The sequence below is a fragment of the Gopherus evgoodei genome, chromosome 1, assembly GCF_007399415.2.
Source record: "Gopherus evgoodei ecotype Sinaloan lineage chromosome 1, rGopEvg1_v1.p, whole genome shotgun sequence".
NCBI classification, from domain to species: Eukaryota; Metazoa; Chordata; order Testudines; family Testudinidae; genus Gopherus; species Gopherus evgoodei.
The window spans coordinates 203,685,038-203,708,931 of NC_044322.1; the positions used below are offsets into that span (position 1 = coordinate 203,685,038).

The 23,894-nt window shown below is 45.3% G+C and overlaps 1 protein-coding gene across 2 annotated transcripts in view; it reads right to left on the reverse strand.

Moving 5' to 3' along the window:
• TTF2 (transcription termination factor 2) overlaps positions 1–23,894 on the reverse strand; it is a 43,647-nt gene that overhangs the window by 16,681 nt on the left and 3,072 nt on the right. For both annotated transcript variants that reach the window (XM_030583343.1, XM_030583352.1), the window contains 11 exons: positions 22,545–22,611; positions 19,878–20,909; positions 18,555–18,681; positions 17,557–17,757; positions 15,831–15,988; positions 7,454–7,535; positions 7,005–7,121; positions 4,938–5,088; positions 4,575–4,680; positions 3,383–3,573; positions 2,083–2,236 (listed from right to left, as the gene is read on the reverse strand). In XM_030583343.1, coding sequence (XP_030439203.1) covers positions 2,083–2,236; positions 3,383–3,573; positions 4,575–4,680; positions 4,938–5,088; positions 7,005–7,121; positions 7,454–7,535; positions 15,831–15,988; positions 17,557–17,757; positions 18,555–18,681; positions 19,878–20,909; positions 22,545–22,611 — 2,386 coding nt within the window. The remainder of the gene's footprint in view (positions 1–2,082; positions 2,237–3,382; positions 3,574–4,574; positions 4,681–4,937; positions 5,089–7,004; positions 7,122–7,453; positions 7,536–15,830; positions 15,989–17,556; positions 17,758–18,554; positions 18,682–19,877; positions 20,910–22,544; positions 22,612–23,894) is intronic.

Genomic DNA, 23,894 nt, shown 5'->3' on the forward strand with positions numbered 1-23,894 from the left:
CCTTCCACAAAGTAGTGTTTCACATGGTCCTCCCCACAACATTCAAGAGTCAGGGAATAACCACAAGATGGCAGCTATGAGCCAACATATGACAGAAGCCATGGATCACCAGGTCTAACAGGATGGCGCTATATTCTAAAATGGGTCAAGCACATAAGGTCCTAAATGGGCAGGATGTGATAAGAATGGGATGAAGTTTCTCACCTGATTTCAATCTTAAAAAAAACAAACAAACAAACAAAAAATCTTTGTTCACTCAAGATGCTAAGCCATGTAGAGCACTCCCTGTTGGCTCTGCATCTGCGGATACAGTAACACCCCCAGGCTCCTCATCACAGCCACAGTAGTTAACAAGCAAGGCTGATTCTCTAACTTGGGCAGAGTTAGTGAATATATACACAGAGGGAACATTTACTATGTCCACTGAAACTTAAAAATACTATTGGATAGGCATCCCTACAACCCACATACATGCATCCCCAGCCACATTCCCTGAAGGTTCAACAGTTAAGAGTGAACATGCCTAACTTGAGGTGGGGTGATCGTTCCGGAAGCAGATGCCAGAGAGATTACTCAACGTTTCTCACCTCAGGCAACAGTCCCACCCAACTCCAGGCCCAACGCCATTGCGAAAACCCCTCCCCCAAGCCTCATACTAGCATCTTGTAGTTCATTGCTCCAGATGCCAAGTTCCCTGGCATTCTTCACTTAAGAAATAGCTAGGTTAAGGGTGAACTCACACTTGCCAACTCCAAACATTCAAAAACTAAGAGTCCAGCCCCACAAAAATAAAGAGATTAAAAAAGTAATGCTGGGGTGTTTTTTTTTAATTAGCCTTCTGGTTTTCATCCCTTCTTAGGCTATACTTGCTTTACATTTTAATGCTTTTCTCTGCAATCATTAGGGCCAGAAACTTACTTATTTTAAATTAAAATTAAGACTCTCATACAATATCATGATTCCAGGAGCTGGGGCTTTAGGAAAAACACTACAAATCACAAATCTCAAAAAAATCACTAGAGTTGACAATACTCTGAGCTATACAAATGTTTAATTTGCTAATATATTGCATGGAAAGAAATCAGATACCTTATATTTCTCTTTGAATACTGAGACTCACTACTGGGTTTCTTCTCTGCTCTAAAGCTCCAAAGAGGATCACACCTGCCAGTCAATGACCAATGACAAGGTGCTGCTGCATTCTGACCCAGCCTTTTAGTCCAAAAGTTAACATAGTGGGGCACAGATCTCAGGAAATTGCACCCTTCTTCCTATGCTAAACCTAATCATCCTAAAGCAATCATGGTACAAACTGGGTGTTTACAGAGCTGTTAAGATCTGCTTGGTTAGCACTCAGGCTTCAAGGAAGTCAGATGCTCTGTTTATATCAGTCAATATTAAAAGACAAAACAGGCAACAAAGCCTCAAGTGCTACATGCTTACTAGGGCATGCGTAATTTCTGGGTTGAGAAAGCAGCTGCTTGGTACACCGTTCACAATTGGATAATACAAGCGAGTGGCACAACATTTTTAGATGTAGCTTTTTTTTTTTTAAATAAAAAAGTTCTGTATGCTGAGATACCCCAAATAATCCATTAGAGGAAACAAACTGCTGTCTTAAATTGTACGTAGCGATGCAAGGCCATCTTTGGCATTTCATTACTGTTAAAATCCCAGCAGTAGGAATGGCTAGCCTGAATAAGATAAATTTGATACTTGATTAGATCTCTTCTCAGAGTATCCAGGCTCACCATTCTGACCTGGCCATTTGTTGGATGTAAGAGTCCAGTTCACTGACTCTCTGCTCTGTAGAATATTTTAATTGATAGGAAATTTAACTTCATTAGGCAAACAATAATATATAATAAGCTTTTTGTTCCATTTTGGGAAGCTGGGTTGCTTTTCCTGAAGAGGAAGCCAAGCCTCCTAGCTGGTGAATGATAGGGTCTGGTCTTGCATCCTAAACTGTAGAACAAAGGAAAAAAACAGTTGTAGAGTGACAAGCCCATATACGAAAAAACTACCGTCTGATGGAGGGCACAGCTCCCTTCCCCACCCCCAGAAGAGGAGAGAGGTCATTACCAGGGGCTTGCCGGTCGAGTCCAACTGGTTCTTGGTTCTCCGCAATAAGAGACTCCTGGTTAAGATACTCAATCTCTCTCCCCCTTTCTTTGTATTGTTATCTACCTGGTTCTTCCACAGCTTGAATTCATCAAAGGGAGAGCAACGCAGAAACCTATCAGGAGAGGAGAGAAAAGACAATACATACAAGTTTAAGTGAAGTTCTTTGGTTAGTCTCGAGAAGATCAGAAAAGAATCAGATTGCTTCCGATCCAAAACAGCCTCATGTTCTGATTACATCAAATTCCCTCAAACAAAAGCCCACAGCAGTAACTGAATCTATATTCAGACTTAGCACTGACATCTTTATGCACTAAAACAACAAACTGTCTGATGATCAGAGAAGTCTTACTCCCAATGGTGGTAGGGGGCAGTGCTGCTGTCTCAGCAGGGGTCACCTCCTCTTAGTTGGTATGCCTCTGAATACCTCACTTAAAAAAAAAAAAAAAGGCAAAAAGAAAAATAGCATAAGAATTTGCCAAAAGGCATCACATTTAATGCTTCAAGCTCTCATCTCTTCAAATCGGACAATCTGTTCCTCTCAAGTTTCTGCAAGTTTCCCTCCAATCACCACGCTTGAAGTGAAACGCAGTGATTAAATCAGATACTTTTGTAAACAATTAAAAACAACAAGTGTTCAACCCGCTTACACCCCAGCTAGAGCCACTTTTTGCAGAACCATCTAAATTCATAACTCATTTGTTGGAAACTACTGTAACAAGAACACACTCCCTCATTCTAACGAAGCCCTAGCAATGCCACAGGAGAGAAACAATAACTATCGAGTGAACACAGTTGTCCATTAAGGTCAGTGCCTTGGTTAGTTCAGTTCTCCTGCAAGAACATAAAGTAGATTGATAACCAACCTAACACCCTTGATTATGAAAGCAAAACTATAAGCAATAGGTCAATGGACCAGAATACAGAGCAACTAGGCCGTGGACCATCTTATCTGCAGGTGTAGAACCTAATGCCATACAAAGAACTACGGTAAAAGTACTGGCCTAGCCAAAATCCATTCACCTGAGAAGTCTGCACTACCATAAGTTGCTCGGTGGTATTGAATTACTAAAGAATAACTGGACTGGGAATCCTCACCGCTAGCAAAGTTACTCTACATCAGGATCTTTGGTTTAAGATGACTGGACGATGCCTGTAGATAAAGCTACGGTTATTAGGGTTATATTAAGCATCAAAGGGGTAGCCGCGTTAGTCTGGAACTGTAAAAAGGGTTATACTGTTTCCCATGTGGTCAGCTCACCTGAGCAGTGAGTACATATCCAGAAGGTTGTTCTGTATAGGCGTCCCGGTGACAGCCCATCTGGCACTGGCTCTCAGTTTGCACACAGCTATAGAGGTCTGAACTTTGGGGTTTTTGATACTGTGGGCTTCATCCAGTATAATCCGAGCCCAGGCTACTTGGAGCAGAGGTGAGCAAGGACATGATGTATCCTGGAGGAGAAAGGAAGCTTGAATTTATAATTCTATATCAGGCTGGGGGCGGGGGGACCCACATCCTGGACAGTCACAAGTCAATACATTTTGGGGGAGGTAGGAAGTTTTTCCCTGGTGGAAGTCCCCACAAATCTGAGCAGGTTTAGCAGCCACCACTTCTATTGCGGGTCTCTCTCCACCCCTTTATAACATGCACTTGTTATCTGAGTCAAGTAGCTCTGCAAAACTGTCAAGAGAAAGTCTACCAGCCCAGGATCAAAGCGCCCTTGCCTGTACTTCACCGTGATTATGGATGATAATGAAAAATGCATATTTTAATATCCTGCCCCAAAATATATTCATTCTGGACAAGCAGAATTTTGCCAGGTTATGACAAAGGGATAAATGTAATGTACCGTAAAAGATAAATCCCATCTCATTAAACACAAGACATTAATCCACGAGGGGAGATTTTACATTTACAAGTGTGTGGAAATACATAGATCCAGTGGCTACAGGAGACATATTTGGGTCCCTTGTGCATACAGATGTAAGGAATAAATATCATATACTGAGTGCACCCAAGGAATTGAGGTGTACTTCATCTATACCATACAGTCAATTGAAAGGAGATTTGACTTTAGGGTATGTCTACATTGCAAGAAAACACACACGGCTGGTCCACGTCAGCTGACTCCAGCTTGCGGGTCTTAGGCTGCAGGTCTATAAAACTTCCATGTAAACATTTATTACGACTATTAAAAGTAATATGATTATTGTAACAAAAATACGATACTCTACTTCTTCTGTTTACTTTGTTCACTTGACAACACATCATCTCCAGTCGGTTTCTCCTGTTTGTACAAGTCTCTCAAAGCAAGAGGAGATTAAAATACTTTTCCACGTACAATAATCTTAGGTGTTTCTTGTAACAATAATAGGTTGAATAACTTCTCAATCTAGTATGATTTTGGTCTCTCTATATAAAACAGCCCCCTTGTCAACTGCATGTATCTCACCCCCACATCATGGTCCTCAGCAGGGACCTCTCCCTCTTCCTTCTTTGTGGGAATTTCCTTGGAGAGAAGACTGTAGGTGGTGACAACAATGTCATATTCAGAGAGGCTGTACAAAAAAAAAAAAAAAAAAAGAGATGCTTGTCAGCAATGACACCCATCAGGAATCCTTTCTGCAGGCAGACAAAAGCAAGGATGAACATGTAGGATGCTGTTCTGTAAGAGCCAGTGCTTCAATCAATCCTGACTCCCTATGCCTCCTACAGTTCTACTACTGGGGGCTTCTCCCCAAGACAGCTCAGCCAATAAGCCTCCTGCTTAGCGCTTTGCTTCTCCTGTGCAGAATTGCCATGGCATTGCACTTACGCCTGTACTTGCTTGTTCCGGTTGGGTCCATGGTACAGACAGACCCTCAGTTTGCCACTGCTTACATGTCTCTCAACCTCCTTTTTCCAGTGGTGGATCAAGGATGCTGGACAGATGATTAAAGTACCTCGGGAGAGGATGATAGCGGAATCTTAAATAGAAAGACCAGAAAAGGAAGAGGTTTCAGAATCTTCTCATTAGAGTAGAATTAAGATGGAATTTCCCAACCAGCTGCCTTGACATTTCAAACCTATCTATTTAGAGGAGCAGGCCCACTTTTCCCATTCACATGGTTCTGCAAAGTAGATGTGACTGTCTTTTTTAAGCGTTTCAGTTCAGTGTATTCCTGCAGTTGTACGTTTTGGAGAAAATCTGTACAATATTAAAAATATCACATGTAAAACAAAAATATTTTAAAGATCAGCTTATTTTTCATGTACTTGACATTCTTTTGTTGCTATTTAGTATTAACAAAAATGTCATGCATGAAGCCTTACTAATAATAAAAAATAAGGATTTCAATATGAAGCAATATGAAGCACTGAAAGACTAAAGTGCCTTATTATCACACTTCATTATTTCTGTTTCAGCATGCTGAAAGTCTAGAAAAAAAGCCAGAATGTGACATCTCACGAAAATAGTCTATGCAAATATTTAAGTCTTGTTTTAAGACAAAAAATCCCAGAAACATTTTTGGGAGGAATAAAAAAAAACCTCACAATAAATTAACTGAGAATGGAGCTATCACTCTGAGGAAATAAATTAATAATGAATGTTTATATGTACACATGCACAGAACTGGATACACTGGTGCAATCAGAACTTGAAAAGTCCACAGGGGTGGGTTTTTTCCCCCCAGACTGTAGGAGGATGTATGCAATCTCCACTTGGCTTTAGTACAAGATATGCATAACATTACCTAGTTTCTATGCTTCAAAACAAAGTATAGATTAAATACCCATAGGGAATTCTTTCCCTCACCATCAGAGATGGAACGGTATTTAGTTCTCTGTATCACATAGTGCTGGCAGAATCCTCCTTACTGGGATTCAAGGTGGTGAGGGGGATTACATAAAAAAATCCCACAGATGAACAGTCATTTGGGTCCCAAAACTATATCCAAGTGCAAATGGTAATAGACAAGTTCTATAGCAGTGCTTAGACTTTTCACAGACACATCCTTACCAATCTTGCTAGGACTTAGACCAGTTGACCCCAATGCGCTGCCCGCGGGCGACATCTTAATGCGCCCGCATCCTGGCCCCCAGGAGAGCACCTGCCAAAATGCTGCCAAATTTCAGCGGCATTTCGGCGGGAACGCCTCTCGATGACAACACTTGCCGCCGACAAGTGATGTCATCGAGAGGCGTTGCTCCCAAATTTTGGCGGGATGCCTCTCGATGATGTCACTTGTCGATGGCAAGCGGCGTCATCGAGAGGCGTCCCCACCGAAATTCGGCGGCATTTCAGCAGTGGTCCTTCGACTGGCGCCCGCCAGCCAAAAAAGTTGGGGACCACTGACTTAGACCAACCAAATTGCATAACACCCATCAAAGATTTAAGACAGACCTATAGTTCCTACAGACAAGGCAGGTGGGCAGGCCATGATCACACACCCAGTTTCTAAACTCCACCCAACTGAGGGGCACATTTAACAGCTTGCAGAAACCCCAGGGACAAACAAAAGGGGAAAATGTAGCCTTCTGATATTCACGCGCAACTCACTTACTTCAGAAGGAATTACATATCCAAGGGCAAGACTGTATATTACTTGAATATAATGGAGCAGTAGGCATTTGCCTTAATCCTGGCTAAATGGAGACAGACTACAAATCCCAGCATTCACATCTCTATCCTGATTAAGTGGAGCACTATGATTCCAGCATATATCTTCTGTAGGCTGCACCCCCAGAGCCAAGTGTAGGGCAACCACTTTGTAGCACACTGTGGATCAGACTTTGGCCCACCAGGTACCACAACGCATGTTGCCCACACACAATGCACATCTTTTAGAGAGGCCAGACATTTGAAGTACTAGCATTGTGTTGCAGTACAATTGTTTTATACCGTGTTTCGACAGCCACATTTCTAATTTCTTCTCCTTTCCTTTCCCCTTCTCTAGCCTTTTCTGGGCCAGAATGAGTGCAATCATTGTTAGAGTCTTCCCCAAGCCCATATCGTCCGCTGGGAAGAAAAAGTAGAAGGAAAAAGTCACAATTACCTCATGGAATGAGTATGCATAGCTCAAATCTATGCTGAAGCATCTCAAACTCACAAGTAACACAGTATGATATTTGTTGATCTTGAAGAAACTTACTACCGCAAGCTATGATTTGCTATGAGCTGCTGACTCATATTTGGATGGGATACAAGGAAAACAGGATTCTCCAGGAAATGGAGCCTGACTAAAATACAGCTTTCATCACTGCCACCATAGTGGAGAATTAATTACAAGACATGTTTCTGCCAGTATAAATGCATCTCAAAAGGATACACTGCGTCATTATGTTGCTTACCCAGAATTCCTCCACACGGTCTCTGACTCTCCCTCCACAGTAGCCATGCAAGTGCTTGCTTCTGGTGCAGCAACAATGGGACCTGAAAAGATTAGGTACAGAATGTAAAGTGTAATTGCTGTTCAGAGACATTGCTCTCAGACAATTCTGTTCTCAGTGCCAAGTTGGTCAATAAATCAAGTTCTGTTGTAGTGAAACTGTACACTCAGCACTTGTTTGTATTAGTTTGGAAAGAAAGCTGACAGACATCTCAGAGTGGTACTAGTTACTCTGAGATCAGACTTTTTGCAATAGGAAGACACTATAAATGTTATAAGACAGCCTAACTTGTGCTAGTACTTCACACACAAGCTGGAAGAAATTTTTAAATGTATGATATTTGTAAAGAAATATGAAAGATATTTTACAAGCACAATGTCATTTAAAAAGCTTTATTTTACTATGAAAGATCACTGTCTGAGAAACAGATCTATACAGCGGAGGAAAATTTAAAAAAAATAATAAGTTTTTATCCTTGGGAATCATGTCTAGCAAATAATGCAACTTCTGACCCAGTATGTTATATTATTGTATACGCATCCAAACTAATTTATTATATGACCTGTAGTGGAAATCTGAGGTGTTCCTGAGAGTAAAGGAATTTTTTCATGACTAACTGTATATAGCAACAATCAACTCCTAATAATGTTGGAGGTGGTCAAGTTTGACTATTTTTTATTCTCTTAGTATTCCTCTACTGTCTATTGTATACGACTGATTTCTGTACTTGCATAAGGCAAAAGCTGTTTTTAATAAAACAGACCAGCTGATTGTGGCAGAGAGCTGGCAATGGCATAGCTATCAACATTTTTATAGATGTCAATGACAATTAAAACTGCCCAGCAGGGACAGATTTTCTTGTGGATCCCCATACTTGGTTCACGCAATACTATGGCAAAAAGGGCTAATATGATCTTTGGATATATAAACATGGGAGTTGTGAGTCGGAGGATGATTTTATCTCTGTAAACATCATTGGTGAGGCTGATACTGGAATACTGCTTACAGTTCTGATATCCACATTTTAAAAGGTTTCAGAGGTTAGTCTGGATCTGTGAAAAGAACCGGAGTACTTGTGGCACCTTAGAGACTAACAAATTTGAGCATAAGCTTTCGTGGGCTACAGCCCATTAAAGAGCATGTTGAAAAATTAGCTTATCAAAAAGATTGAGAGGTGACTTGATTACAGTGTATAAGTACCTTCACAGGGGAAAAATGCCCCAGGTATTAAAGGGCTGTCTATTCTAGTAGACAAAGGTGTAACAAGAACAAATGGCTTGAAGCTGAAGCTAGACAAATTCAAATTAGAAATAAGGCACAAGTTTTTAAAACAGTGAGGGTGATTAACCACTGGAACAAACTACCAAGGGAAGTGGAGAGTTCTCCATTTCTTGGAGTCTTCAAAGGCTGGATGCCTTTCCGGAAGATGTGCTTTAGTGAGGTTATGCTTTGGGCTCAATACAGAGGTAACTGGGGGAAATTTAATGGCCTGAGACATCCTGGAGATCAGATTAGATGATCTAATGATCTTTACAGTCTTTAAAAATCTCTATGAAACTATGAATTGCTAAAAGGCTTTGCAGCACATAGCTGCAAAATTTGGGAGCTAACTGTATTTACATCCTTCACTGTCTATTCAGCAGGGAGTGCTCTAATACACAACACAGCTTGAGCTAAATTCTGTGGTAGATTAGAGTACATACAAAAAGAATAAGAAGTGGGCAGCTGAGTCTAAGGTCAGCACAGAGGACCATAATTAAGGTGCTGATCAGAAGAAGAATGAATAGCAGAAGAACTGTGAAGAGGAATGTACTACTCATGCCATGTACAGACAGAGAACTTCAGTCGCTAGGCCTGTCCACTTGACACCTTTCACTAGTGCCAAACTCACTATTCAAACCACCTCAAGTTATTTTCCGGGGGAGGGGGGGGAACATATGTGATTATGTATTAAGAACTGTATCATAATACATACACAAGGGGGCTGTATTTTGGTTGTACAGGCAGCCTTAATCTGACATTTCCTGACTGTTGAGTGAGGGACTTTACATCCTGCCACGGAGTGTGGGGGAGTCCGGTCCTGCACCCCTCTTCCTGGGACCCACAGTGACTCTTAGCCAGCCAGTAAAACAGAAGGTTTATTGGACAACAGGAACACAGGTTACAGCAGAGCTTGCAAGCAGTCAGGACCCCTCTACCGAGTCCTTCTGGGCTTTCAGGGTGCTTGGATCCTAGCTAGGATACCCTGAATTCTGCCCACACAGCCCCAAGCCCAAACTCAAACTGCTTCCCTCTTGCCACTCCCTTCCTTTGTCCCCTTCCCGGGCAAAGGTGTTGACCTTTCCCCTCCCTTACCTAGCTCAGGTTACAGGCCCTGGCATCGTCCATCCCCTAAAGTCCTCCCCTGCTCTCCCACTCCCCACACAGACAGTCCCTACTGCATCACATCTCTCCCCCCTTCGAGACTGAACTGAGCAGGGTCACTCTGCCCAGTGATCTGGGGAAGTTCAGGGCCCCCTCTCCGGGACAACGCATCCGCTGTCAGGTTGGCACTTCCCTTCACATGGACCACGTCCATGTCATAGTCCTGCAGGAGCAGGCTCCACCTCAGGAGCTTAGCGTTGGCTCCTTTCATCTGGTGCAGCCAGATCAGGGGAGAGTGGTCGGTGTACACGGTGAAGTGTCGCCCAAAGAGATATGGCTCTAGCTTCATAAGGGCCCACACCATGGCCAGGCATTCCTTCTCGATGGCCGCGTAGCTTTGTTCCCGGGGTAGCAGCTTCTTACTCAGGTACACGATGAGGTGTCTCTCCCCCTTTTCATCCTCCTGCATTAACACCGCCCCCAGTCCTGTGTATGAGGCATCGGTGAACACCATAAAGGGTTTGTCAAAATCTGGGTTTGCCAGAACTGGGCCTCTAACCAGAGCCTCCTTCAGCGCCCGGAAAGCCTCCTGGCACTGCTCAGTCCAGATCACCTTGTCTGGCTTCCCCTTTTTGCACAGTTCAGTGATGGGGCCGGCTATGGCACTAAAGTGGGGCACGAACCTTCGATAGTACCCCGCCATCCCAATAAAGGCCTGGACCTGCTTTTTGGTTTGGGGAGCAGGCCAGTCTCTGATCACCTCCACTTTGGCTGGTTCTGGCTTCAGGCAGCCGCTCCCCACCCGATGGCCCAAGTAAGATACTTCAGCCATCCCCACCTTGCACTTCTCAGCCTTTACTGTTAACCCAGCCTTTCGGAGTTGGTCCAGAACTTGTTTAACCTGGGACATGTGGTCCTCCCAGGTCTGGCTGAAGACGCAGATGTCGTCAATATACGCCACAGCAAAACTCTCCATCCCCCTCAGTAGCTGATCCACCAGGCACTGGAAGGTGGCCAGTGCTCCCTTGAGGCCGAAGGGCAGGGTCAGAAACTCATAGAGCCCCAGAGGGGTGATAAAGGCCGATTTTAGCCTGGCATCTGCGTCCAGCGGCACTTGCCAGTAGCCTTTGGTAAGATCCATAGTGGTGAGGTACCGAGCACCTCCCAGCTTGTCTAGGAGCTCGTCAGGCCTGGGCATAGGGTAGGCATCAGATATGGTGATGGCATTGAGCTTTCGATAGTCCACACAGAACCGGATTGACCCATCCTTCTTGGGGACCAACACCACTGGCGAGGCCCAAGGGCTGGAAGAACGCTGGATCACCCCCAAAGCCAGCATGTCCCTGACCTCTCTTTCAAGATCCTGGGCAGTTTTACTAGTGACCCGAAAAGGGGAGCATCTTATAGGGGGATGTGACCCGGTCTCCACCCGGTGGACAGTCAAATCAGTGTGTCCAGGCTGGTTGGAAAACAGCTGTCGGTATAGATGCAGCACCCCCCTGATCTCAGCGTGCTGGCCCGGGGTCAGTTGATCAGAGAGGGGAATCGCCTCCAGGGGAATCAGCTTTTGTCCCAGGGAATAGATCTACCAAGGGGTTACCTCCCTGCCCCTCCCAATGTCCACACACGGCCAACACCACATTCCCCGTCATAGTATGGTTTCATCATGTTCACATGGTACACCCAACGGTGATGTGCCCGGTTTGACAGCTCCACCACATAGTTTACCTCAGTCAGTTGCTTGATAACCTTGAAGGGCCCTTCCCAGGCGGCCTGGAGTTTGGTTCTCCTCACGGGGATGAGAACCATCACCTGATCCCCGGTGGCGAAGGCACGGGCCCGTGCCGTGCGGTCATACCAGACCTTCTGCCTCCTCTGGGCTCGGGTCAGATTCTCCCTGGCCAGGCCCATGAGCTCGGCCAGTCTTTCCCAGAAGGTCAGGACATACTCCATCACTGACTCTCCCTCGGGAGCGGCCTTCCCCTCCCATTCGTCCCTCATCAGGTCTAGGGGCCCCCTTACCCGCCTTCCATACAACAGTTCGAAAGGTGAAAACCCGGTAGATTCCTGGGGTACCTCCCTGTACGCGAACAGCAGGTGAGGTAAGTACTTGTCCCAATCCTGCGGGTGCTGGTTCATAAATGTTTTTAGCATCATCTTCAGCGTACCCTTGAACCTTTCTACCAGCCCGTTGGACTGGGGGTGATACGCTGAGGCCCAGTTGTGCTGGACCCCACATTTCTGCCATAAGGACCGGAGCAGGGCCGACATGAAGTTGGACCCCTGGCCCGTTAAGACATCCTTAGGGAACCCCACCCAGCTGAAAATTGTCAGCAGCGCATCTGCCACTGTGTCTGCTTCGATAGAGGACAAGGCCACCGCCTCGGGGTAGCGAGTGGCAAAATCCACCACCACCAGGATGTATTTCTTCCCTGACCGGGTCGTCTTGCTGAGGGGTCCCACTATGTCCATGGCCACCTTCTGGAAAGGTTCTTCTATGATGGGTAAAGGCCTCAAAGCCGCTTTCCCCTTGTCCCAGGCCTTCCCCACCCTCTGGCAGGGGTCACAGGATTGGCAGTACTGTCGGACATGGGTAAAGACCCCAGGCCAGTAAAAGTTCTGTAGCAGCCTCTGCCTGGTGCGCCGGATTCCCTGGTGCCCTGCGAGAGGGATGTCATGGGCCAGGTACAACAGCTTGTGACGAAACTTCTGGGGAACCACCAGCTGCCTCCTGATCCCCCATGACTCTACTTCCCCTGGGGGAGCCCATTCTCGGTACAGGAACCCCTTCTCCCACAGGAACCTCTCCTTGCAACCTCTCCTCATGGTCTGTACCGCACTAAGGTCAGCCCGGTCCCTGTGCTTCCGCAAGGAGGGATCTTTCTGCAACTCGGCCTGGAACTCAGCAGCTGGGACAGGGATAGGGACCGGCTCTCTCTTGCTGGCTGGGTCTGAGGCTGCAGCCTCTCTGAACCGTGCCCCTGGGCGTTCCCCGCTCCCTGGGTTAGGGTCCTGCACCTCAGGTCGAGTACCTTCCCCGTTGTCGGGGTGCAGTGCCCTTTGCCGACTCTGACTACGAGTCACGACCAGGGCACTCTGGGTGTTACTAGGCCAGTCCTCGAGGTCCCCTCCTATTAACACGTCAGTGGGCAAATATCTGTGTACCCCCACATCCTTGGGGCCCTCCTTGGCCCCCCATTTCAGGTGTACCCTTGCCACAGACACCTTGAATGGGGTCCCACCCACGCCCATCAGGGTCAGGTAGGTGTCGGGCACCATCCGATCTGAGGCCACCACCTCGGACCGGGCCAGGGTCACCTCTGCGCCCGTGTCCCAGTACCCAGTGACCTTCCTCCCATCTACCTCCAGGGAAACAATGCACTCTTTTCGGAGGGGCAGCCCCGCGCTCACCCGGTAAACCAAAAACCCGGAGCCTGGAGCATCCACAGGTGGTATGTTGCCAGCCCCCCTTTCCTGGGAATGTAGCCCCTCCTCCGATTGGGTTTTTACCCAGTCCACCCTCTGCGGGTTGGGTCTGCTTGGTCTGTCCCTGAGCTTGGGGAACTGGGCCCGTATGTGACCTCGTTGGCCACAGCGATAGCAGCCCATGTCTCGTGGGTCCCCTTGAGTGGGTCGGAGGGACCTGACGCTGGATGTTCCCCTTTTGGGGGGGGTTCTCCATAGGCCCCCTTTGGGAGGTCCCATGATGACTCTCTCTCTGCGTTGAGGCAGGCCTGCTCCTTCGAGACTCCTCCCTGCCATCCCCTGCCCGACTGTCCACAAATTGGTCAACCAGCTGGCCTGCGTGCTGTGGGTTCTCCGGCTTCTGGTCCATCAACCACAGCCTCAAGTCGGAGGGGCACTGCTCGTACAGGTGCTCCAGTATGAATAGGTCAAGCAGGTCCTCTTTAGTTTGGGCCCCAGCTGTCCACTTGCGGGCATACCCCTGCGCCCGGTTGACCAGTTGTAGGTATGTGACCTCACGGGTTTTACGCTGGCTCCGGAACTTTTTCCGGTACATCTCAGGAGTCAGCCCAAACTCGCGGAGCAGGGCCTGTTTGAACAGTTCATAGTCCTCTGCCTCCGCCCCTTTCAGTTGGCTGCACACCTCCACGGCTGTGGAGTCCAGTAAGGGGGTGAGAACTGCGATCCTGTCTGCAGGGTCAACCCTGTGCAGCTTGCAGGCATTCTCAAAGGCCGTCAGGAAGGTATCTATGTCCTCCCCCTCCTTACGCCGGGGCAGCAAGTTCTTATCAAAGCTCTTTGTAGGCTTGGGTTCCCCCTCACTCACCGCAGTCGGGGCCTCACTTCTCCTCAGCTGGGCCAGGTCCAGCTCATGTTTACGCTGTTTCTCCTTCTCCTCCTGCTCATGTTTACGCTGTTTCTCCTTCTCCTCCAGCTCTTGCCTCTTTAACTTGAGCTCCTCCCATTTCAGCTCCCTTTCATATTCCAGCCGCATCCGCTCCATGGATGCCAAGCGCTGCCGGGAGGATCCCCTGCTGGCCAGGGGTGTCACGGTGCCCTCGGTATACACTGGGCTCCTCCCCGCCTTTCTCCTAGGCACAGGAAGGGGGGGTCTCGGGAAGCCCTCGTCCGCTGGCTGACCACTCCCAGCGGGGACAGACACTGGTGCCTGCGCTGCATCTGCCCGGCTGCTTCCCTCAGAGACAGGGCTCCGTTCATTCATGCGGTCTCCCTGCTCCAGCTGGGCAATCAGCTGGTCCTTGGTGCGTCTCCCCGGGCACAGCCCCCTCTGCTTGCACAGCTCCAGCAGGTCGCACTTGCGCCGCTTGGCATACATCTTCCTGCTGGCCACTCACAGGCCGGGGTGCTCATCGCTCCCCACGGTTTCCAGGGGGACCCCTAGTGCACCAGCCCTTTGTGAGGTCACCACCTCTTTGCCAGGGTCGAGCTGCAGACTCCTCCGCCCCTGGGACCGCTCGCTGCAATCCCCCGGGGGACCCTGTTACTGCAAAGTCCTTCTCACTGGGCACACACTCCCAGGGGTTAATCACCCCTTCGTTTTACTGCTCCCCAGTCACTTACTGCAGGAAGCGCCGTCCACGGGGTGCAGTATCTCCCGCCGCTGCCACCAGTTGTCACGGAGTGTGGGGGAGTCCGGTCCTGCACCCCTCTTCCTGGGACCCACAGTGACTCTTAGCCAGCCAGTAAAACAGAAGGTTTATTGGACAACAGGAACACAGGTTACAGCAGAGCTTGCAGGCACAGTCAGGACCCCTCTACCGAGTCCTTCTGGGCTTTCAGGGTGCTTGGATCCTAGTTAGGATACCCTGAATTCTGCCCACACAGCCCCAAGCCCAAACTCAAACTGCCTCCCTCTTGCCACTCCCTTCCTTTGTCCCCTTCCCGGGCAAAGGTGTTGACCTTTCCCCTCCCTTACCTAGCTCAGGTTACAGGCCCTGGCATCGTCCATCCCCTAAAGTCCTCCCCTGCTCTCCCACTCCCCACACAGACAGTCCCTACTGCATCACACATCCCAAATAACATTCTGCCAGCATAGTTTTTGTATGTAATATTTAGACTAGAGCAGCACCCACAGAACCCAATCAGGATCAGAGCCCCATTGTGCTAGGCGCTCTGGAAATACATACATAGACATATCCTCTATCTCAAAGGCTTTGCAATCTTAGAGAAGAAGAAAAGTGGTAAGGTTCCAATGTAGCTGACAGAACTCTAAAAATCTGCTGGTAAAACTGAGGATTCATACGTCACTCACAGAACTGCAGTTTGATCTTCCCACAAAAAATGATAGAAGTGAAGGACAAAGTTCTGTTTTTTATTGATGCACCTCTTGGCTTAAGTGGAACAGTATACGTAAGGCGGTACATTTGTCTAGGAATAGGTAATACGTTGGAATGATCCATTTTATAGCATAATCCCTGACATTATGTTTCATAATATTACATGAAACTGTGAATCAAAGTGAGTACTGCCTCCCTTGCTACTGACTCACCTTCAAACCAGATGGGTCCTCAGCCACAATCTCCTCTGTGGGGCAGGATTCTAGAGATCGGTGAAGATGGTTAATGGCATCACTTGTGGCACTGCGCACAGCCATAAGCCGATCTTCAGTCATTCTACCTCCATACAGCCCCTGCACACTGGAGTTTGCTAGGAAAAGACACATAGTGAATGAGGACTGTTTATAGCGCTAATTCCCACTAACAGGCTCAGAGGCTAAAAGGCATGGTTAAATGGCTACAGGCTCTCAAAAAACACCACAGTGCATCCCCCGGTAACAAACACGATCAGTGTGGATGAAAATTGATCGTTTTATTTAATTAATGTATATTTTTTAAATTTAAGTTAAATAGGTTTATTTTTAAAAACTTAAATGTGAAACTGACAACCTAGGTTAAAGCTTAAATCTAATACAAAAAATATTAAACTGTACATGTCTGCTGCCAAGTTTTAAAGAAAAAAAAAATCAAAACACTGAACTAGTGAAGTTACTGGCTAAACCCCTGGAGCCAGAGTTTGCTGAAGTGCTAAACCAGCTTTTGTCATTCTGCAGGTGCAGACAGAATATTTTCTTCATTTCAGTTTATTCAATTAGTTCATTCAAACCTTAAGAAACCAACGGGGAGTTGAAAAAGCAGAAACGTTTGTTTTCCCCTCTTCCAATCCATGAATAAACACTAGGTGTTAGAGGATGAGATCTATTAGCTTTAAAATCTGGAAGGACATGGTGTCCAGAAACAAATCAGTTCAATTCACTAACTACGGATAATACTTCCCTTGTTTGATAAATCAGTTTTAAATGCAAAACATGCTTTAATAAACTTTTTGATGAACTTCTTTTCTTATGTATCTGGAACATTTTCGTTTTATTTAATAAAAAAATAAAATTGTGCTTGTGTATTTGACTGAATTTGAATTTCCATCCAAACAGAGTTTAACACAAATCGCAAGTAAAATTAATCATAATCTAGTAAATAAGAAATGCATAAGTCACCATTTTTAATAAAAATGTAAAAATTAAGAATCTGAATAAATGTAAATTAAGCTATATAAATGCTTATAGATAGAGAAAAAAGTACAAAATATAGTGTAAAAGCTATATTTAATTGCAAATAAATATGTTTTAATGGTTACCAACCAATAAGAATCCTTTAGAAAAACTAAAAAGTACAATGCAAAACAAAATTACAATTGATTATTTAAATCAAGATTTCCTGCTTGCTGATTTAAATAACCTTGATTTAAAGCAATCCACTCTGAAGGAATTAGTATCTGACCACACCGCCTAATTCCCATCTACAACATAGAGCTAACTTTTTTTCGTATACGTTATAGGCTGCCAAATTCACCCACCCATGAGTTCTCCACTTGGTTCAGGATGGAGAATAGCATACTGGGATCTACACTCTGCTTAACGAAGGACCATGTCAGCAGCTTGCCAGAAACCAACCTAACAAAATAAAGCAAAGTTTCTGACTCCCTGATGTACCCTGATGTTCCTTCCATCAGGATTTACTCCTCAAGATACCTCATTGTACTTTTCTCTACACTAAGATTCTGCAGAAGCAACTAGAAATTTACTGGAATAAGAACCTCTTACTCATCCACAGAGTTTAGGATTCCCTCCAAACTGGTGCTTTATTATGGTACCTAATCTGAAAAAAGACAACGGCTAGCCAACAGGTAGGCCTAGTTTCTTGCTGCCAATCCAACCTTACCTCCGTAGACATGACTGTAGTATTGACAGGGTCCCAGAGAGGGAGCTGAGCTGCAGTCATGCAATCCTAGAGAGGTTTTAGCAAGAGCATCCTGGAATGGCTGTGGGTTTTTCAGATGCACAGTCCTGGGCGGTTCATTGGTTGTCCTGCTGAATGGGTTGCACAGAGATTCTTCCTGATTGTCACTACTCACACTGTTGCCTGTTTGAGAAGGAAAACATTTAAAATTAACAGCTTAGCAATGGACTTCAGCCTCTCAGCTTTAGGTCATTATTTAAACGGTGGCACAGTGGCGAAAGGACCAAAAGGTTTCACTTAACCAAGGATCATTTAGTGGCCTGAGACATGAGAGTCTCAGTTCTGTTCCCAGAGGATCTGGTCCATGTTACAAGGGATGTCCTTCTTGACACTTTCAGCATGCACAAGTGCCCAGGAACAAATGGCCCAGTGAATCTGAGAGGTTCCATCTCATCCACAGATGATTAATACAGTTAATTAGGTTAGTGAATTAACATACGGGACTTATGAGGAAACTCCAGAAGTATCTGCTCAACCACATCTGGCCACAAAATGGCAGATGAAGTTTAGCATATTGTACACCTGAGGCAAAATAATTTAAATGCCTTGTACAAAAAAGTAAGGTTCTCAACAGAGAGAAAAAGTTAACTCTTAGGATACTGGTCAGTTAGACACAGGAAGTATACATGACTTGCCTTAGATCACACAGTCAAGTTACTGGCAGAGCTGAAACGGAATCCAGTCACTAGAGAAAACCACCTCCCAATTAAAAAAAAATAAAAAATAAATCAACACTCACAGGCAAGAGAAATTTAGTATATGCCTTCATTCATTTTCAGTCGTTTCAATTAATATAGTGTGTTCAGCTTCTTAGCATTCCCATAGCTCTACATATGCAACACACTACGTATGAACTTGTAATTTTTATAAACATTGTAACTGGACGCACCACTTGGCAAAATTCTGACCATCTCTCTTACCCTTCTCTGCACTTTCTGCTGTTGAGAGGCTGAGAGCACTGAGCGCAGCTTCCAAATCCTGCACTTGCTTTAATAATCTTTCACCTTTATCCGGCAGGGCCTGAACATTCACTGTCGCCAAAGTGCTCTGAAAAACAAAACCCAGAATCCACGTCTTATCTGCTTGGTACTGATATCCACCACCAACTACTTCCAACCGGTCTCCTCTACACAGGACAGTCAAAAAGTCAGAAGTAAAAAGGGTAAAATTTGCATTCTAGGAAGTTAGATATTTTAACCTAATTCTGCAATCTCCAAAATATTTGTAAGTGTAACGTAGTTCATATAAGGGTTGTATAAATCTCTGGAGCGCCTTTAACCAGAAAATAAGTTAACTATTATTAAATTTTAGGGGAGGGGAATTAGGAATCCTTGATTCCCTAGGATTATGAGAAGGGGGACACAACCAGCGTAGTCTAAGGATCTCAACAGCTCTCCAGGGCACTCAGTCTAGATTGCTTTCTTTATTTTTACTCTTTTCTACACCATGTTATCCAACAGAAGCAATAGTTCTAGTAGCAAGATCTAAATTCTATTTTGACTTACGCATGATTGACAAAATTTCTAAGTTTTCAGATCTTTATTATTAGTGATTATGAACAAGACCGAAAGAACACAGCTTGTTTTCTCCATCCCAGAGTAAGCGTGCAAAGCTGCAATCATAAATATTCTCCATGATGTCTTTTTAATGAGAATCATTTTTTCAAATTATTACCACACTTTTAAAACAGGTGAACCATGGCTGCAATTTTGGGTGCTTCCCAGAGTAGCTAGACAGACATGTACTAGCTCTGCTCAAGCTAGCACACTAAAAATAGCACTCAAGCTAGTCTCTCAAGTACAATCCTGCCTGACCCTAGGTACGGATTTGGTGGACTAGCCCTAGCTGTCACCGGTCCCACTGCAGCCACAGTTATTTGTAGTACGCTAGGTCAAGTAGAGATAGCATGTGTCTACCCACTCAGGAAAGTGCTCCCTCAGCTGCTATGTAGACACAGCCTAAGGTGCAGCTCATATGTTCCTACTATGTTGCTGACATGGCCCTCAAAGAAAATACTAGCTAGAGGATATGAAGTTCTCTCACACATAGTGTTTTAAGTGTATATATATACACAACTGATGTGTGTCTGGCCTGAGTTTTCAGAAGCCTGAAGCGATCACCTTTCTCTAAGCACTCCAGAGAGAAACTGCTCGGTAGGGATTATTGATTCTGACGGGGCTGATGCAAATAGCTGCCTCGAGAATGGGAAGAGCAAAAGTGAAGTGTATAATAGAAACAACAACCTTCTTCTGTTTCAGCTGGACTGTAAGATGGTTCTGAAGGGCTTTGGTGTCCAGGGTTTCTTCCTTTTGCAAAGATGTTGCAACTCCTGAAGAGGAAGAGAAAATCCTTTGTTCACTCTTCCCAGAGGATCTCTCACGAACTTCCCCCTGTTGCAAATCCAATACTGACCCATCAGGTTGATCTTTGCCCAACTTGGAAGAAACAAACACAACTTCACCTTCATCACTGTTAGTATTTTGATTTGCATATTTTCGCTCCCCTGGAACTATTCCTGCCTTTGATGGTGTTGGCTGTGCCACCGGGCCTCCTTCAGAGGGCACTTGGAGACATGCTGATGGTATTGACAAGCCTGTAGCCTCCTGGGAAATCACACACTCTCTGGGTGTCATGTTCTTCTCTCTAGCCTTTCCACCAGCATCTACCTTCACTTCTATTCCTTTGCCCCTGTTGCTTTTTGAGTCGTCCTTTCTGAGCTGCTCCTCTCTCGGTGGCTCAGTGCTTGCTTTTTGGCTGTCAAGGCTTGGGGATGAAGGCTTTAGTTCCCTTTCTTTGTGCAAGGCATCTTTCGCTGGCTTCGCAAATGCCTCCTCCTCTACGTGCTCAGAGGATTTCTCAGACTCTCCACTGGTGCCATCTTTCTGTTTATCCTCCAAAAGGTTTCTCTCTTTCCGAGTCTCAGACTGACTTGATTTAGCTCTGGACTTTGTTCCCTCCCCAGATTCCATGTCACTTATCTTCTCCCCAGATTGTTTTTTCTTAATCTTCATTCCCACTGGCGGCTCTCTTTCCATCTGAGATTCAGATGTCATTTTCTCCTCCTTTTTATCTAATGCCTGCTCTCTTTTTTCCTTCTGTTTCCCTCCTTCAATGGTATTTTTCTCCCTGTTGCCTTCACTAAGTAGCTTCCAGGAGGACAGTTCACAATTCTTGTCCAGAACTTTGAATGGATTTCGCTGACCATTGGGATTAAGGAATAGCTCTGATGCATGCTGGGATTCTGCATTTACTGGCGATTTGATGGCTTTGGAATCCTGCAAAATATGTAAATAAAAATTCATTCTTCAGTAAATGAAGTAGGAAAGAACATTACCCCATCGCACCCTCAACCATGCCATAACCCACTCAAGAAAGATATCAGATTCTGTGAATATCACCTTTCCCATAACTCCAGCTAGGCTATGTCAGAGCCGCCTGTGATGGTTTGGTCACAGAAACCCCCTTGTGTAGAAACCAGTCACAAAATGGAGATTCTGAATCACATGGGCAAGTCACATGCCCATGCATGACTCAGAACTTGCAGGTAGCAGCCATTACCCACATGCTACCTTGAACGTCCTCAAGTAGACTTTTTATGTGGATTGGAGTATTCCAAGCTCTTTCGCTGTTAAGTGCTTCCTGAATGAGCACTTAACATGCACATTCTTTTCCCAAGAAGTGACCAAATGTTCTAACTAAGGTCTTGGCTACACTGGCGCTTTACAGCACTGCAATTTTCCTCGCTCAGGGGTGTGAAAAAACACCCGCCTGAGCGCAGCAAGTTACAGAGCTGCAAAGCACCAGTTTAAACACTACCCCAGCACTGGACAGCGCTGTAAGCTAATCCCCACGAGGAAGTGGAGTACCTGCAGTGCTGGGAGAGCTCTCTCCCAGCGCTGTGACCACACTTGCACTTCAAAGCGCTCCCGCAGCAGCGCTGTATGGCTGCAAGTGTAGCCATACCCTAAGGCTACTTAGAAATCAAGCAAGTCTACAGCCAATGTTCATAACTTCGAATACAAAAATGATACATGCATAGAAATAGGATTAATACATTCAGTAGATCATAACCTTTACGGAGATTTATGCTACATATGCCATGTAACATAAAACACATTCTAAGCATATTTCCTTCTGTTCAAGTACTATAAGCACTTGGCTGTAGAAGGCACTACTGAGAAGCATAAAGCTGATTCCCGGCACCCACTGCCCCTCCCCAGGGACTAAGCAGAATGTCTCGTCAACCATGCAGCCTCTGGGAATGGGGATAGAGAAAAAGAGAAGAGACTACCACAGCTGGATACTGAACGCAAGTTGCCCACAACGCAGAGTACTCCCTGTACTTTGGCCTGTAAAGAGAGGCCCCGGCATGCAATATTTCATCTTAAGAAAAGCAGATTGACACCTGTGATGGAGTAGGGGGATGGAAGAGCTGGGGATGACTTTAGGTAAGGGACAGGACCTAAGCCTGTAACCTGAGCCAGGTAGGGGGGAGGGGGTTAGCACCTTGGCCGGGAAGCTGGAAAGGAATCGGCTGGCTGGAGGAGGGGAGTTTTTAGTTTCGGTTTTGGGCTGGGTGGTTAGAATTCAGGGGGCTAAGCTTCCTGGACCCCAAAGGGGCTTGATTGAGGAGTCCTGGCTGTGCCTACAAGCTCTGCTGTAACCTGCATTCCTGTTGTCCAATAAACCTTCTGTTTTACTGGTTGGCTGAGAGTCACTGTAAGTCCCAGGAAGACGGGTGCAGGGCCGGACTCCCCCACACTCTGTGACAACACCTTAAATCAAGATGGCGCACCGCATGCTGGAACCCATAGCCCTTTGCAGGTTGAACTGCAGGTTGCATAGTGGACAAATGTAAACAATCGCACACTGTGAGCAGCAGATAGCTTAAATATAAATGACACATGTACCTGCCATGGGATGCTCCCACACCACCTCTTCCCTTCCATTTTACTTTTAAGGCATCGATAGCATAGCCTAGTAGACCATAAAAGAAAACATAAGCTGTGAAAGCAAGTTATAACACATACCAGTAAGTTCTGTCACAGAGGATCTTTAAAAATTCAGTGTGCACAAGCAGTGTCCCAGACAGAGCCTCTGGATCTGCACTTTACAGGGATTTATATGCATTTAATATATCACTTAAGATCTCTGGAAACACAAACGAGATCAAATTTAGTAACTGCCCAATGCACGGCTTTTTATAATATTAAAATCCTCTGGATACATTTGTTTCCTCTGCTTATAGTTCCTCTCTTGCCTTGAAACAAGAACTGAAGGTGTGGTGACACAGAACACTCAACACGATTCAGTCACTGATTACGATCAAAGTCTTGGAAACCCCTCATGGTTTACCAAAGCCCAAATTTATTAGCCTTTTAAGAGACGGGCTGTGCAATGCATTTCTTTGAAGCTGAGGAGTGGAGGAGGGAGGAGTTAGGCTATGGAATAAGAGGGAGGCTTCTTTTTTAAATTGGCAGCTGACAACAGAGCTCTGTGAGATGCTTTTATTGGATTGCAGCTGTTTTCTATTTAATCATGAATTTTAACTGAATACATGTTGAAAGCTTATGTGGGATATAAATATAAATAAATAATTGTACCAAAGAAAAACCTTTTATGATAACATAAAGTTGTTACTAGTAAATAATTGGATCACTAAATAGAGTAAGTTGTTTCTTAATATGGAAGGAGCCAAAATTTTAAAAGATATTGAATAAATGAATCAAAAGATGGAAGAACAAAAATAAGAAACCCTTGTTTAAGTTTTTCAAGCAAGACATTGGGAGTCAGAAAACTGGATTCCATTCCACCAACTACTTGCTTAACCTCTTAAGCTCAAGTTTTCAAACTGTAAAAAGGGGTAATATCAATCTCATAGGAGACTGCACAAGCAGTTAACAAAAATGTGTTAAATCAAAGTCAAAACTACAAGTAGCATTAACTTGCATTTAGATTGTATCTATACATTCACATATAGATATATCAATCACCTACATGACAGAAATGCCCATGTGACAAATTGAGGAAGCATCTATTTAATAATCACACACCAGTGTGCTTTATCACATAACTATAACACCTGCCCAATAATCTATCTCCTCAGGATTAATTCTAACATTTCCAATTGCTGAGCAGCTTCAAACAGTTGATGCTAAACAAAAACCATCAACCTGCCAAAAAAATGTTTCCTCTCCACCCCAACTGCAAAATTTCCCTCGAAAACCATACATGTCTGAGGCCTGTGATGGTCCTGAGCC